Genomic DNA, 14,563 nt, shown 5'->3' with positions numbered 1-14,563 from the left:
TAACTTTAATGAATTGATTTTCCCATATGTTAAAATATCTGTTTATTTTAATGGTTTGAATCTTTTGATTTGAGACTGTTAATAACATTGAAAGTTATTGTGATGGTTGAATTTGTTTACCCTAATTGATTGTTTTCCATTTCACATGTTTTGAGAGTTAATCTGCATTACTGATTAATTAGATTTTTATGTTATCAGATGTTTTTTTGTAATTTAATGAAACTATGATGATTAAAAGATGTATTTAATTATACAGTCTTGTTAAATTTGGACCAGTGACAAATTGAAAGTTACAGTATTAAATTCTAGTTTGCATGTTCTTTTTCTAAGTCTGTGATGAGCATACCGTGGATTCATTTATTTTTTGTGGATTCCATAAACATCGCGTTTGCGTGGATATTTAATTTCTTGGTTTTGCCAAAGTTTGCATAAAAGCCTGTAGAACATGTACATTTCGTTGAACATTTAATAGATATAGTAAGATGTGGCATGAGTGCTGATGCCATTTAAGTTTACTTTTACCCACGAAATCCACCAAAACTGATATCCCACGAATAATAAAGAATTCACAGTATGCTTTGAAATGAATAGGATCCACAAATTAAGAATCATTGAATACACTGTTAATTTTTCACTATATAACTTTAAAGTTTCGTCATTTATTGAATTAATTTTCTTTGCTTATGTTTTATGGACATTTTTTCTGTATGTCCACCAATCTTCTAATGATATACTTATGAAAACTCAAAATTTCTGTTTAACACTTTTGTTTATCCTATCTAATTTTCTTTCTCATAAGATAATAACTGATTTTATTTTGTGTATGAAAATGTTAAATTAAGAATTTTTCTTATAGCAGAATTATGCACGGTGTTCATTGAAAAAGGGGGAAATAATTTTAAATATTTGAAAATGAGACATCTGCCTTGCTTAGATATCTGTAAACTTGTACTGTTTCTAGAATTTCGACATTTTATCACAGATTTCAAGTTGTACATCTGATAAAATAACACAATATGTTTATAAATAATCCTTCTTCATGGCCAACAACTACTTAACTTAAAAGATTTCACAGAATTGTCACCAAAACCTACATACGGTAGATTAAATATAGTTCTACTTCATTAGTTATATAAAATCTTTCAATAACTTCCTCAACTTTATATACTAGCTAGCTAAACCTCTCACTTGTATGACTCAAGACAATTAACATGAAAAAAATACTTATAAGCTCTTATGGTCCAAATCAGTTGTAGAATAATTCTAAGAAAATGATGAAAAATGTATAATCAGCTAACAAACAAAAATCTGATTGGCTTATTGACATTTGAACTTTGTGTTTCTTGTTTTGGACTGACATTCAAATTTAGTTGAGGGTTACAAACTAGCACTTTTCCCCAAAACTGGACTAGAATCAAATAATTAGTCAAAATAATTTTCAGTATAAAAAGTCAACTTATACTAAAATTTTTGAAGTTTTAGAACATTTTTACTGCAAAAAAATTTGACACCCCTTTGGAGTTTGCATCATTAATACTTTTTATGAATAATAGTTCCTATACATAAAAACAGCCAAATACAAGTTGTTTAATTTCAATTTGAATCTCCCCTAAGCAAATGAAAAGCATCATTTAAATAGAAACCTTGTGAAATTATCTCCCTTTCATTGATGCAATTTAAAATTCATTTTGATAATGTTTATGTTTCAGGAATGAAGAAGTTTGAATACAAGGGAAAACAATGGCATGAAGACTGTTTCTGTTGTATGCTCTGTAAAGACCCGATTAGAAACAAGAGTTTTATCCCACGTGATAATGAAGTAGTGTGTGTGCCATGTTATGAAGATCAGTTTGCACAGAAGTGTTCTAAATGTAGTGGAGTAAGTAGTTTGCATACAGTGAAACCTGTTTAAACCGGACCTCTTAGGGACTTAACTGCCTTAAGATTGTGTTCAGTTTTGACCAATATTTGGTTTTATCAGGTTCACAACTCATACAAATTGATATGACAGTGCTTAAGAACATGTTTGGTTTGTACCAGTTTTCGGTTTATACAGGATTCGGTTTAGCCAGGTTTCACTGTTTATATTTGTTCACTTGTGCTTCAATAGGTGCGAATTCTTTGTTATAGAAAAAATTAAAAAATCAAAAGCTCACACATCAAATGTATTGATAACAACTGTCATATTCTGACTTGGTACAGGCATTTTCTTAAGTAGAAAATGATGGATTAAACCTTGTTTTAAAGCTAGCTAAACCTCTCTTTTGCATAAAATTCCATCATATTGACAATGCTGTGTGAACAAAACAAAACAAACAAAAACATTCATTGAATAGTTCCATATAGATGCATTGACATCACATGTGTAAACAGATAATCAGAAATGCGGAATCAACCTCAATGAATTTACAATTCTACAACTAAAATCTAAAACAAATCGAACACTGAAACAAGGACAGAAGGACATCATTTTTTAAGTGCTTACTGCTAGGGCACTATATATGGAATATGGCGCCTTAAACATAGGAAAGGTCTGATTCAGAAGTTTAAAATATAAATTGAAAAGGCAAAAATATTTTATTTATGTCTGTAAAGAAATTTTTTCTTGAAAACCTTAAATGTTGCAGATGAAAGTTATATGGGGAAAAAAATGTGAAACACAATTATATTATGCACCTTTATAACGATACAAGATCAGAAACTTTTAGCCTTATAATTCATTCTAAAATAATTTAATTTTTGATGTAACGCATCTTCTGATTGGCTGACATTATTTTGTTATCAGGCCATAGACATAATTTAGTCATGTGACCGTGACGTCATCAACGTTTTTACATGGTTTTCTACAGTTTAAAGTGGAATTTAGAATTAAATTATAAGAAATGACTGTTATATTTTTTCTGTCTATTCTAAATAACATAAAAAAATGTGGTGCACACTGTTAAATAACCTGCTACGCGCGTTATTCAGTGTGCACCAAATTTTTTATGTTATTTCTTCATAGACAGAAAAAATATTACAGTCATTCCTTAAATACAATAATTATTTCCTTTTTGGGCATGAATAAATTGAGCCAATTTTAAGATAAAACAAAAATCAAATGAACAGTGCTTAATAATTAAAAGAGTTTCAAATAACCATAAGTGTGGATTTATTAATATTCATTGGATATTAGTATTTGTGGATTTAGTGGGTAGAAGGGAACCACGAAATTTAAATGTTCAACAAATTATTGATTTTAAATAGAAATGTATGCAGACTTTGTGCCAAAGCCAAGAAATTAAATATCTACAAATATTCGCGAATTTCTCAATCCATGAAAGTTGGTGCCCACTAAAAAAAAATGAGTCCACATAAATAAGAGATAAATGTCGAGTGAATATAGCATGTGTTGTGGGGAGGATGTAAACTCCTTTCTTTTACCTTTATTTATTATTTCCAGGTGATTAACAAGGGAGGTGTGGCTTACAAGAACATGCCATGGCATAGAGAATGTTTTGTATGTACTAATTGTAATAAAGAGCTAGCTAAAGAAAAGTTTACATCAAGGGAAGATAAACCATACTGTGCTGAATGCTATGGACAACTATTTGCTAAGAAATGTTGTCGATGTGAACAACCTATTTCAGGTATGGACTTGACCAAAGTAAACAATTAGTTGTCTCATTGGCAATCATATCATACCACATCTTCTTTTTTATAAATGAGTACTTTACAGCTTATTTCCTAATGCATGTAGAGCACGTTAGCTTGCTTGCTTTGTTTGTATATTAACAATTGTAAATGCTATAACGTCCAATCTAATTAAGATATACTATTATACAGGTTTAATTATGCCTATACATGTATATATTTTTTAAGATGTCATTCTTAATTACAAAGCTTTAGTAAACAATATACAAACAAAACAAGCAAGGCAACACAAAGTTTAACTTTACAAGCATTAGGAAATTAGCTGTAAAATGAAAATATGGAGGGATGGTATGATAGCTAGAGAAAAATATTCAAAAAGGACCAATCATCAAGGATGTCTCAGTATAAATATTAAAATAAGGAGATGTGGTATGATTGCCAGTGAGACAACTATTCTGCAAAGTTAAATGGAGTGGTAGTGATCAGTTTCAGGCAACTGTAAGGCCTTCATCAATATAAAAACCCATACTGTATAGTCAGCTATGAAAGATTTCACATGAAAATGTAAACAATTGAATTGAATATTTCAAACTACCTAGCACAAAACAAACAAGAAAACATCTGAAATCACAAATGCTTCCTTACAATACAATCACTTCTTAATACACAACTTGTACTTACTTTAGGAATTTTAACAGATTTACATTTCATTATAAAAACAGTCGGATGAATAATTTATAACAAAACAATTCACAAAAAAAACAATTATGACAGACATGTACCAATGGCAATCACTGAACTACAGGCTCCTGACTTGAGACAGACACATGGAGAATGTGGTAGGGTTAAACATGTTTGATGATACTGGTGTAACAGAACAACATAGGAAGAAAGTATCAGGTGAAAAGGGCTTAACTCATCAGCAAAGCAAAATAACATCTATCATAAACACAGAACATACTAGGCAGAGAATGTATACATCCCAAACAAAGAAAAAGACCTCAAAAACTTACAAAACCATTGAATAGACTTATTAAGAAGGGATATAATTACGATACTGTTGTCAAGTCATTAAAGATTGCATATTTTGGCGTTAATATTGAGTCACTGATAAGGTCTTTGCGTTGGAAAAAAACAGTTGTTGGCATGACACAGGTTATGTTCTTCTCATATATGTTATGATGGTATGATACTAAACCCCTTACGGGAAGGATTGTGCCTGATGTTCATATGATGAAATCATAATCTTTCAGTCAGTTTAATTGAAGTCTGGAGCTGGCATGTCAGTTAACTGCTAGTAGTCTGTTGTTATTTATATATTATTGTCATTTTGTTTATTTTCTTTGGTTACATCTTCTGACATCAGACTCGGACTTCTCTTGAACTGAATTTTAATGTGCGCATTGTTATGCTTTTACTTTTCTACATTGGTTAGAGGTATAGGAGGAGGGTTGAGATCTCACAAACATGTTTAACCCCGCCACATTTTTGCGCCTGTCCCAAGTCAGGAGCCTCTGGCCTTTGTTAGTCTTGTATTATTTAAATTTTAGTTTCTTGTGTACAATTTGGAAATTAGTATGGCGTTCATTATCACTGAACTAGTATATATTTGTTTAGGGGCCAGCTGAAGGACGCCTCCGGGTGTGGGAATTTCTCGCTACATTGAAGACCTGTTGGTGACCTTCCGCTGTTGTTTTTTTTTATTTGGTCGGGTTGTTGTCTCTTTGACACATTCCCCATTTCCATTCTCAATTTTATGTACATATCGAAGAGTACTTGCAGTTACTGACAGCTGTTTTAAAGCCTATAACAAAATTATGTATGTAAAATATCAATCACTGTACATGCACCATCCAATGGATTTAGTGTAAATATATCATTAACAGTCTAAACAACTAGTTCATCTCAACCTTCCAGTTGCCCTTGAAAAAGTTGTATGTGAATTTAGGCTTGCTAATACATGGGTTGAATTTGAAAACATTTTTGCAATATAAAATAACTAACAACAAAAAGGTAGTATTTCAGTTTGTCTGTATAATTTTTTTTCATTTTATTTTATAGGTTTCGGAGGAACTAAATTCATATCATTTGAAGATCGCCATTGGCACAGTGATTGTTTCGTCTGCCATAAGTGTAAGAATTCAATGGTAGGGAAAGGATTCCTATTGAATGAGGGACATGTGGTCTGTCCTGACTGTGGTAGACAGTAAAACATGCTAAATATAGATTTAATCAATTGGAAAAGTTTGCAAATTTAGATTGGATGCTTCTGGTATCTTCCTAGGCTCAGTCTTCATGGTTAACCACAAGTCTTATGGCATTTGCTTGTAAAATTGCTTTTAAGTTTGTAAAATTCTTCTATACAAGCCAACAGAATCCAGCTAGAATTTTCAAAAAAATTAGCTAGCTTGTAGGCTCAAAAGTTAAGCATGAAGGCTGGCTTAGGCTTACAAGAAATATTTCTTAATTTTTTTGTCCTGCCAAAATTAAAGTCATGTATGCGCAAATGAGAATGCATGTAAAAAATAGATCTGAAAAGATTTTTTTTTTTAATGCAGACTCATTTTTGTGTGCCAACAAAACAGAAAAGTATTAGCTATTCCCTAAATTTCAATTTAGTATAATAAGATACATATGTTTACAAAGGGAGATAATACATTTACTTTGGCAAATTTTGTTCATCTTTACGCAAAATTTGAAAGTGAATAGCCAAAGATCTGATTATTTCTTTTAGTCTGCCTTTAATCCCTCGAAATGGATAATTTCCATTTTCATTTTGCTTGATAAAAGAATATGTAATCTCATTTGGAATTTCTTCTAATGAAAGATCTGCACTTCGTTATTTATTGTTTTAATGTTAAATTTATTTATATTCTAAATGAGAAGATATACACATTAAAAGTACCCTGTCAACAGTTTTGGGGGTAATGTAACCTTAAATTATATGCATAAGGCAGAATGTAAGGTTTGATCAATTATAATTTGACTCTCAACTATTTAAGATTCCCAGAAGCATCTTTCTGTAGGATTTTAAAGCTTTGATTGGAGTTGTTTGTGTATATAAAGATTGTTATATTTTTTGTTACTTATTTTAATTAGTTTAAGAATTAGAAAATTGTTTTCAAAAAGGACACAGTTTCAAGATCTTATTAAATCTTTATCTTATTTTAAGATAAAAAATATAAATAAATACATGTATATTTATTAAGATTGTAAGGCATTTCTATGCCGACTGTTTTTATAATGAAATGTAAATCTATAAAAATTCCCAAATTTAGTACAAGTTTCGTATTAAGAAGTGATTGTTTTGTAAGGAAGCATTTGTGAATTCAGATGTTCTGTTGTTTGTTTTGTGACAGGTAGTTTGAAAATGCCTTCTTGCCTCATTAAAATAATCAAAATATGCTTAAGAAGCTTTTATTATTTTGTATGGCATTACCTATATAGCAAGAAGATTTCATATTTTCCACATATAAGTTTTGATTTGTGTCCTTGAAAACAAAGTTATTAGTACAATGTAGTATTAGATGATTATCATCTTCCACATGTTTCTGTCTTCCAAGACAAAGCCATTCACATTTTAAAGAGGAAACTTTATTTCCTTCTTGTTTTGTCTTCACAAAGATTTAAGTTTAAAATGCCTGATTTTTTATTTTTTTTTCTTCCTAGATATATCTGTTCATTTTCTTTCCTTTTTTCTGAGATGACACAGCTATAAGATTTTTTTTATCTAATTTTTTTTTTTTTTTTGTCTTCATGACAATTTATTTAGATTTTGTCATTCTGACTTTTTATTTCACTTTTTTATTGTGAGTGTCTGTACGAGTATTGTTAGGGAGTAATGTCAGTGTTTCCATGGTTACTTTAAAGGATTGTACTTGCCTGTGTATTGCTGATGCAGCTTTTTGTCATTAGGAATATGTATGTTATATGTTGGACCAGGTTATATAATAGATGACATTTTGAGACATTTCTCCCTAATAGATTGATTGATATGAATTGCAGCATATTTTTGAATGTGTCAGAAAAGGCAGAAGTCACAACTGAATTCCAATATGTGTTAGAAAATAAGTACAAAGGACTTCATAGGTCCTTGAACATTTTTTTTCTTCATAGAAAGTAATAGCAGGATTAATTTCCTGTTTTGTTTGTGGTTTAAATGTTGAAAATAAATGTATACTTTACTTATTATGCAATGAAATGCCACCAGTCCTTCATCTTAATCAAATAATTTCTCAGATTATATTAATGAGTGTATGATTTAACCATGGTGCACAGTATACAATGTTTTATGAAGAGTTGATATATACAATTTAAAAGTCAAATTAAATTGATGTAAAACCTATGAATAGAATATTGAACATTTAATTTATTAATTTATTCACTCACCCATTATTGGTTTATTCAAAAAAGTTTATTTAAAAACTTATTATTCTTAGTTTTGGTTTTGAAAATGTATATTGCTAAAAGACTAGTAATAAACCAAAAATTTCATTTTTTTAATATTATCTAACATGATATTTATTCCATGATATATAAGAAGTTTTTCATGTTGTCTTTATTGAAAATATATAAATTGTTCTCACAATAACTGTTGAAATATTTAAATGATTTATTATATTTTTCACTTTTTACAACAAAGGCATTAAATTCCCACCTATACTATACATATATATTTGTCTACAAATCATCTTGTTGGAATTTATATATGGAAGATTTTTCAATATTATATTTCTTTTATTTCTGTGATATTTTCTCTTGAAACTACAAAAGTATTCATGAAAATTTTAATTATACATTGTATATGCATATAATTGTTTATGATTGATATGAGAATATTGTTATTGAAATAATTTAATAATTGTTTTGTATGATGAATTTGAAAATTTTATAAATTCTTGATACTGCTGATTTTTGAAGATCCCAGATCTTCCCAAGAAGTGGGTCACATGGAGACATACTACTCATTTTGATTTAAACATGAACTAATTGTTTTAAAAGAAATCAAACTGAATGTTTAAGTTTTTAATCAAAGTTCCAGTTTAAAAAAAACAAACTTTTTCAATCTTTCCATTATTTCGTTTTATTCAAAAGAAGTAGAAGTTTTTGATTGTAAAAATCTTAGAATGAACTAGTTGTCATTGATTTTTTTTATATTAAAAATAAATCCACTTAAAAATAGAATATCATTAGCATAAAGACAGCTTTGTGTATGAATTTTCAGTAGATTTGGAAAGAATGTACACATTAATCAAGCTAAAGAACAAAAAAATTGAAAAATGTTTGCACTGGATGGTCTAGTGTATAAAACAAATCAACGGATCTGTAATACATTTATATAAAATATAGTATTATAGGTATGAAGTTAGGTGGACATTTCTTATTTTCATTTTTTAGTGGAATGTTTTTTAAGTTATAGTTAAATAAAATTTAGTGTTTGAATATTTAAAAATGCTTCTTTAACTGTTGTTGTTATGTATCTTTTAAATTTTAAACACATAAATTGTTAACATTTACAATCTTTAACAATTCACTTTCACTAATGCTGTTTGTTAGAAGTTAAATTTTAGTGCAAAAAGCTGTTTGTTAACATGAATAAAGCTTTAAGAATTGCTGACTTTTATAACTTTATTTAGCCAAATTTCCGTACTTTCATTGGCTTAATCTGTATCCTCTGACACAATTGTTTAGCTCACCTCCCAACCCTCGTTGTTTGAACAGTCTCACAGAGGGATATTTTACAGTTATGTTTCCAGAATTTCGATAAATTGTGAATGGATATGAGAAATATGTCAAAGAGACATCTTGTAGATGTAAATTTCCTTTGGTTTTTTGAGACTTTTTTTTTGTAGTTTTGTCTTCAACGCAGGGAGAAAATCCCGCACCTGGAAGTGGTCATCAGCTGGATCCTAAATTAAATTGTGTACTAGTTGAGTGAAAATGGCCATCACAGTAATCTCAAAAACATATAAATGAACTAAAATAAAAATCATACAAGACTATCAAAGGCCAAAGGATCCTGACTTGGAGCAGGCACAAAAAGGCCTACATCTATATCCTCTAACACATTTTTAACACATTCTCCAAAGCCTCTTCTTTGGAACAATCTCACAGAGTGGTACTATAAATTCAAAAATTACTGTGTGCCATTGTTACTGTTATTTTTGAAGAATCGACAAAAATGCAAGATTTATTATTCTGATGTCAGGAAAATACGTATAAGTTATCAGAATTTTTGTTCTTATGATTGTGATACTCACTAAACCACATACATCGCATTGGTTAAAACCTCTCAGTATTTAGGAACATTATTTAATTTAAATAAGTCGAATATCTGGACTTTCAATGCTTTCACCTGTAGCCACTATCATATTTGTTTTAACTCACTTCAATCCTCCTCTTTGGAAAAGTCTTGGAGTGATATTATATTAAGCATAATTTGCAGACTTTCAGTGCCTTCACCTCGTTCAGTGTTTTCCTCAGTTAATTTTTAGCTGACCCCGCAAACCTCATCTTTAAAACAGTATCACAGATTGATATTGGGCATCATTCATGGTCTTTCCTAACATTAGATATTGTAAGGCAAACCCTTGTTATGTGTGTTAAAAACAGGTGTTTTGTGCTCCCAAATAATATATACATGTAGCTACCTAAACCTATAACTTGTATGACGTTCAAATAATTTCCATTATATTGACGACAATGTGTTCGAAATTACGACATGATAGTTAAAAAGTGCAAAATTCGGGTATAGCAGTCAACATTGTCTTGTTATCTTAGTCACTATAAAAGAAACAACTATATATGTAAAAAAAATGGCACATAAACAAGGTCAGTGCATAAAAAACATACTTCACATGTGGAGAATGATCTGCTTACCCTTCTGGAGCACCTGCTATAACCCCCAGTTTATGGTGGTGTTCGTGTTGCTTAACCATGGTGTTGTCAATTTATTTTCAATCTATGAGTTTGCCTGTCCCTCATGTATTGTTCACCCCTCTTTCAAGACTTGTGTATTAATGGTTAAGTTCTGGAATATTTATCAAATAGGTTTTGTAATCTTAGCTAAAAAAAAATTAGAAAAATAACATGAAGTTCTTTAAAATAAAAATGGTACCTCAACTTTCTGCTCAAACACTGATAACATTTATAAGGTCTATAGCAACAATTAAAGCTATTGAATTTCGAATAAATTGGGAATAGTATATCTCATATGTAGGTGATGTTTGTATATTGATGCTAAGCCTGATCTAATTTTTGACAAGTGTCTGAAGGAATTCTGACTATGAAAGTAAGAGGTCGGCAAGGAGATACAAAAATAGTTCGTTCCCATCCGAATGCCGATATTATTATTATTTGGAAAAACATACCTCTAAATCAACAACAGTTGTCAATGAGATACTCCATCATTCTTCTCACTTGTTGGTCAGGTTAGCATGTTTAGCCTTTTTCTTCATTTTTAACAGAATATGCCGTATAGTATCCCAAAAAACAGGTATATACTTTGATAAAATAATACAATATTTATTTCCACACAAACGTCTGGAATATTATGGAGTGAGAAATTTTGAGGCCTGTTGTCACGTTATGAAAACACTTTGACCAGTTCAACTTTGGCCCAAGTCATGGGTTGTAACTATCAATATTCCTTATCAATACCTTGGTCAAAGAAAAACTGCAATGATACTTCACGCCCAAGTCCATCCAAGTTTCAAGGAAAATAAGATGAGATTATATTGCATCCATGTTCATAAACACTTTTACAAGTTTTTCTCTGAAGATTGTCACTCTCAGAATCCATCAAAAAACTTTTGAACAAGAAAACGTTGATAATGACAAAGTTCTGGCTTTTAGTTTAAGAACATCACCATAATTTGTGAATTTAAAGCATTTAGTTACCAAAGTACTAAATATAAAGGCAACTTTAGTATATACCGGTGTTTAAAAGTCAGAGAAAACAAATCCTGGTTACAAACTTAAACCAAGAGAAAACATGTCAACTATAAGAGGAAAACCAATTTAGGAACAACAGGAACACTAAAGTGCACAAAAACAAACGCCAAGATACATAGAAACGAACTATTTGATATCAACTGCTATATTCCTGACTTGTTCCAGGACCAAAAAAAATAGGTTGAACCTAGTTTAATGACTATCCAAACCTTTTTACCAAAGTACATTAGCGACTGGATATAGATTGTATGGCCATGAAGCTGTTATTCCATCAACAGCTGTACTGACAAATAAACTTGTCAAAATGCTTGACTTTTTGATCGACAATTTATTGATTGAGTTCGAGGATTGATATTTCAACAGACAGTCGGTATCCCAATGGGTACAATTGTGCATCCCTTTTGTCTGATTTATTTTTGCACTCGTACGAAAGAGAATTCATTCGGAACCTCATAAAAGATAGAAAGAAAAAGCACCTTGCAATAATCTTTAATTTCACTTTCATATAAATTGATAATGTCCTTTTAAGGAATAACCAATATGTAAGTTAGGCAGCGGAAGGTTTGACAAGCCATAAAACGAGGTTTCATTTAACCCTCATTTGTTTTCTTAAAATGTCCTGTACCAAGTCAAGAATATGACAGTTGTTATCAGATAGTCTGTTTCCATGTAGGTGTCATACCACCAATTACTCCATCGAATTTAGAACGTAGGCCTACTCGGACAAAAAATAGTGCATTTGATGTCATTGTTCACCTAAACTAACCAACAAATTTGCAGAAATGAAACTTTTGTTGAAAGAGAAATATATTAAGACCATTTTGGGCCAAATTTTACCTGTCTAGGAGTTTGCATTGAAAATTGAGGATTAATGCGCTCCATGGTATTCTAATTTAAGATTTCCAGAAAACCAGGGGTTATTTTTGGGGTACCTCCTTTCGGGAGCTCTCTTCTTTCTTATATGATTTTGAATCTATGCTGAAAATTGGCATGCAGAAAGATGACACCTGTATAATTCAGGATATACCTAGTTTCTATGAAGTTAAATTTAAGGAAAAAAATTTAGAAAGCTGTGAAGATTGCAAAATTTGGTTGAACAGATAGGGACTTTTAATTGGTGGTATGACACCTGTATGTTGCCGTTTGTTTATTATTGTAATTCAGTGTTTCTGATGTTCCGTTATTTTTCTCTTGCAGTTGATGTGTTTCCTTAAGTATTGATTTGCGACTCGGATTTGTTTTCGCTTTATTTGTGTATGACTATTGACCCGCGGTATACTACAGTTTCCTTTATTTATGTACCTTAAAATACACTTTTAGGAATTTTGGTCCTCAATGCTCTTCAGCTTCGTACTTTATTGTATCTTTCTATTCTAGGAAATTGTTTAAGGTTTGAAACAAAACTCAGCAAAGATACCATGATTATAAACAAGTATGCTAGATGAGCATAACAGTAAGCAACTCATATGTGTATCACTTATTAAGAGCGCTCAAATCAGATCAGGTGGAAGGCCAAATAAATATTTTAGTTAAAAGTCACAAAGAACGTAAAAGAAGTAGTTGTGGAGCAGAATGTAAATAGGGCAATCATTTTTCGAGGGTACAAAGCCTTAGTGTTATAGTGCTTTGACCCATTTATGCAGAGTGAATGTAGATAAATGACCGCATCAATGATATTTATATGATATGAGAGCCGACTACTGGAATAATGTTACCCTTCTGGACGAACCTGTTACAAGTAGTGGTAACACCGGACCTGGTAGTTGTGAAAACTCATCAAGTATAAGAGGCTTCTGAATTTCTTTTTGCCATACCAGGCACTTGTGAGCACTTATCAGATTTGTCAAAAACTTTAAATTTGAAGCACTCGTGTGTTGAACATGTTGAATGAACAATGTTCGTCACATTTCTCCAATAATGTTGAACTGACCTCATTAATATTTGGCCAGCAGCTCACCAGTGTTGAGTTGTAACGTATGTGCACTTTACTGGTGAGTCATACTTTGGTCGGAGATGCGCTTAGCACGACAAAGTAGACATTTTTGTTAAGAAAAAGTAAAATAAAAAAAATACTGAACTCAAACACTTCAAACCAATGGATAACAACAATCATACTCTCTTGATCACTTGGTACAGGCATTTTCTTATGTAGAAAATTGTTGATTAAACCTGGTTTAATAGTTAGCTAAACCTCTCACTTATATTGCCATCCTTACTTATTGTCTACGTACTGAACAATTAGCTTGATTTTGTTGTTGTGATTAGATCATTTCAAAAGGACAATTTGTTTTGGTATATATTAACATGAAGGGCTGACACGCTTTTATGATATAGGAAGAAGGGAGTAGGGAGTAAAAAAGTGAAGATGTGGGATGTCAGGGGTAAACAAGTGAGATCTGGGAAATAGAGTGAAAAATATACAAAAGAAAACGAGATAAAGCAGCCCGTGTTAAATCAGAATTCCAGTTATGTCTGTTTTATTAAAAAGTATTAGGCATTCAACATCTCACTACCTTTTCTTACTTCATTGTTCATTGTAACAAAATCCAAGTTATCATGATACTTGACCTAGTGGTCAATTCAAAAAGACCAACTTACGATGAGTTAGTGATTTGATTTACCATCTATACATGTGATAATAAAAACAGATATAAAGAACACACTTTCATATGAATTGATATCCTTATACAAAACGTCAAATCAAACATATAGTCTAAATAGAAAAACTTTATATTGGCTTTTCCTATAAATAATTTTCAACTCAATTTCGTGCTTCTGATCGCCTGGACTGATCAAAGCGCTTTTCTTTTGTAGACGAAACGCGAGTCTGGCGTATTTACAAAATTTAGTCCTGTTATCTATGATGAGTTTATTTTCTAGATTTACCTGACTGAATTCAGTACGCTTAAATAAAAAAAGCATTGTTACAAAAGAAAAAGCCAATAATAGTATAATTACATACCGGTTAATTAATTTG

At 30.8% G+C, this 14,563-nt stretch overlaps 1 protein-coding gene across 4 annotated transcripts in view; it reads left to right on the top strand.

Moving 5' to 3' along the window:
- LOC134687128 (prickle planar cell polarity protein 3-like) overlaps positions 1 to 9,247 on the top strand; it is a 90,322-nt gene extending 81,075 nt beyond the window's left edge. For 3 of the 4 annotated variants that reach the window (XM_063547144.1, XM_063547143.1, XM_063547142.1), the window contains 3 exons: positions 1,710 to 1,879; positions 3,443 to 3,629; positions 5,695 to 9,247. In XM_063547144.1, the coding sequence (XP_063403214.1) occupies positions 1,710 to 1,879; positions 3,443 to 3,629; positions 5,695 to 5,843 (506 nt within the window). In that variant the 3' untranslated portion in view covers positions 5,844 to 9,247. Of the gene's footprint in view, positions 1 to 1,709; positions 1,880 to 3,442; positions 3,659 to 5,694 lie in introns of those variants that run through there. The other variant, XM_063547145.1, reaches the window with a different exon arrangement.
- The last annotated feature ends 5,316 nt before the right edge of the window (positions 9,248 to 14,563 follow it).

The sequence above is a fragment of the Mytilus trossulus genome, chromosome 10 (assembly GCF_036588685.1).
Source record: "Mytilus trossulus isolate FHL-02 chromosome 10, PNRI_Mtr1.1.1.hap1, whole genome shotgun sequence".
In the NCBI taxonomy this organism is placed as follows: domain Eukaryota; kingdom Metazoa; phylum Mollusca; class Bivalvia; order Mytilida; family Mytilidae; genus Mytilus; species Mytilus trossulus.
The sequence above is the reverse complement of the archived record's forward strand: the minus strand, read 5'-3'. Positions and strand labels throughout refer to the sequence as shown.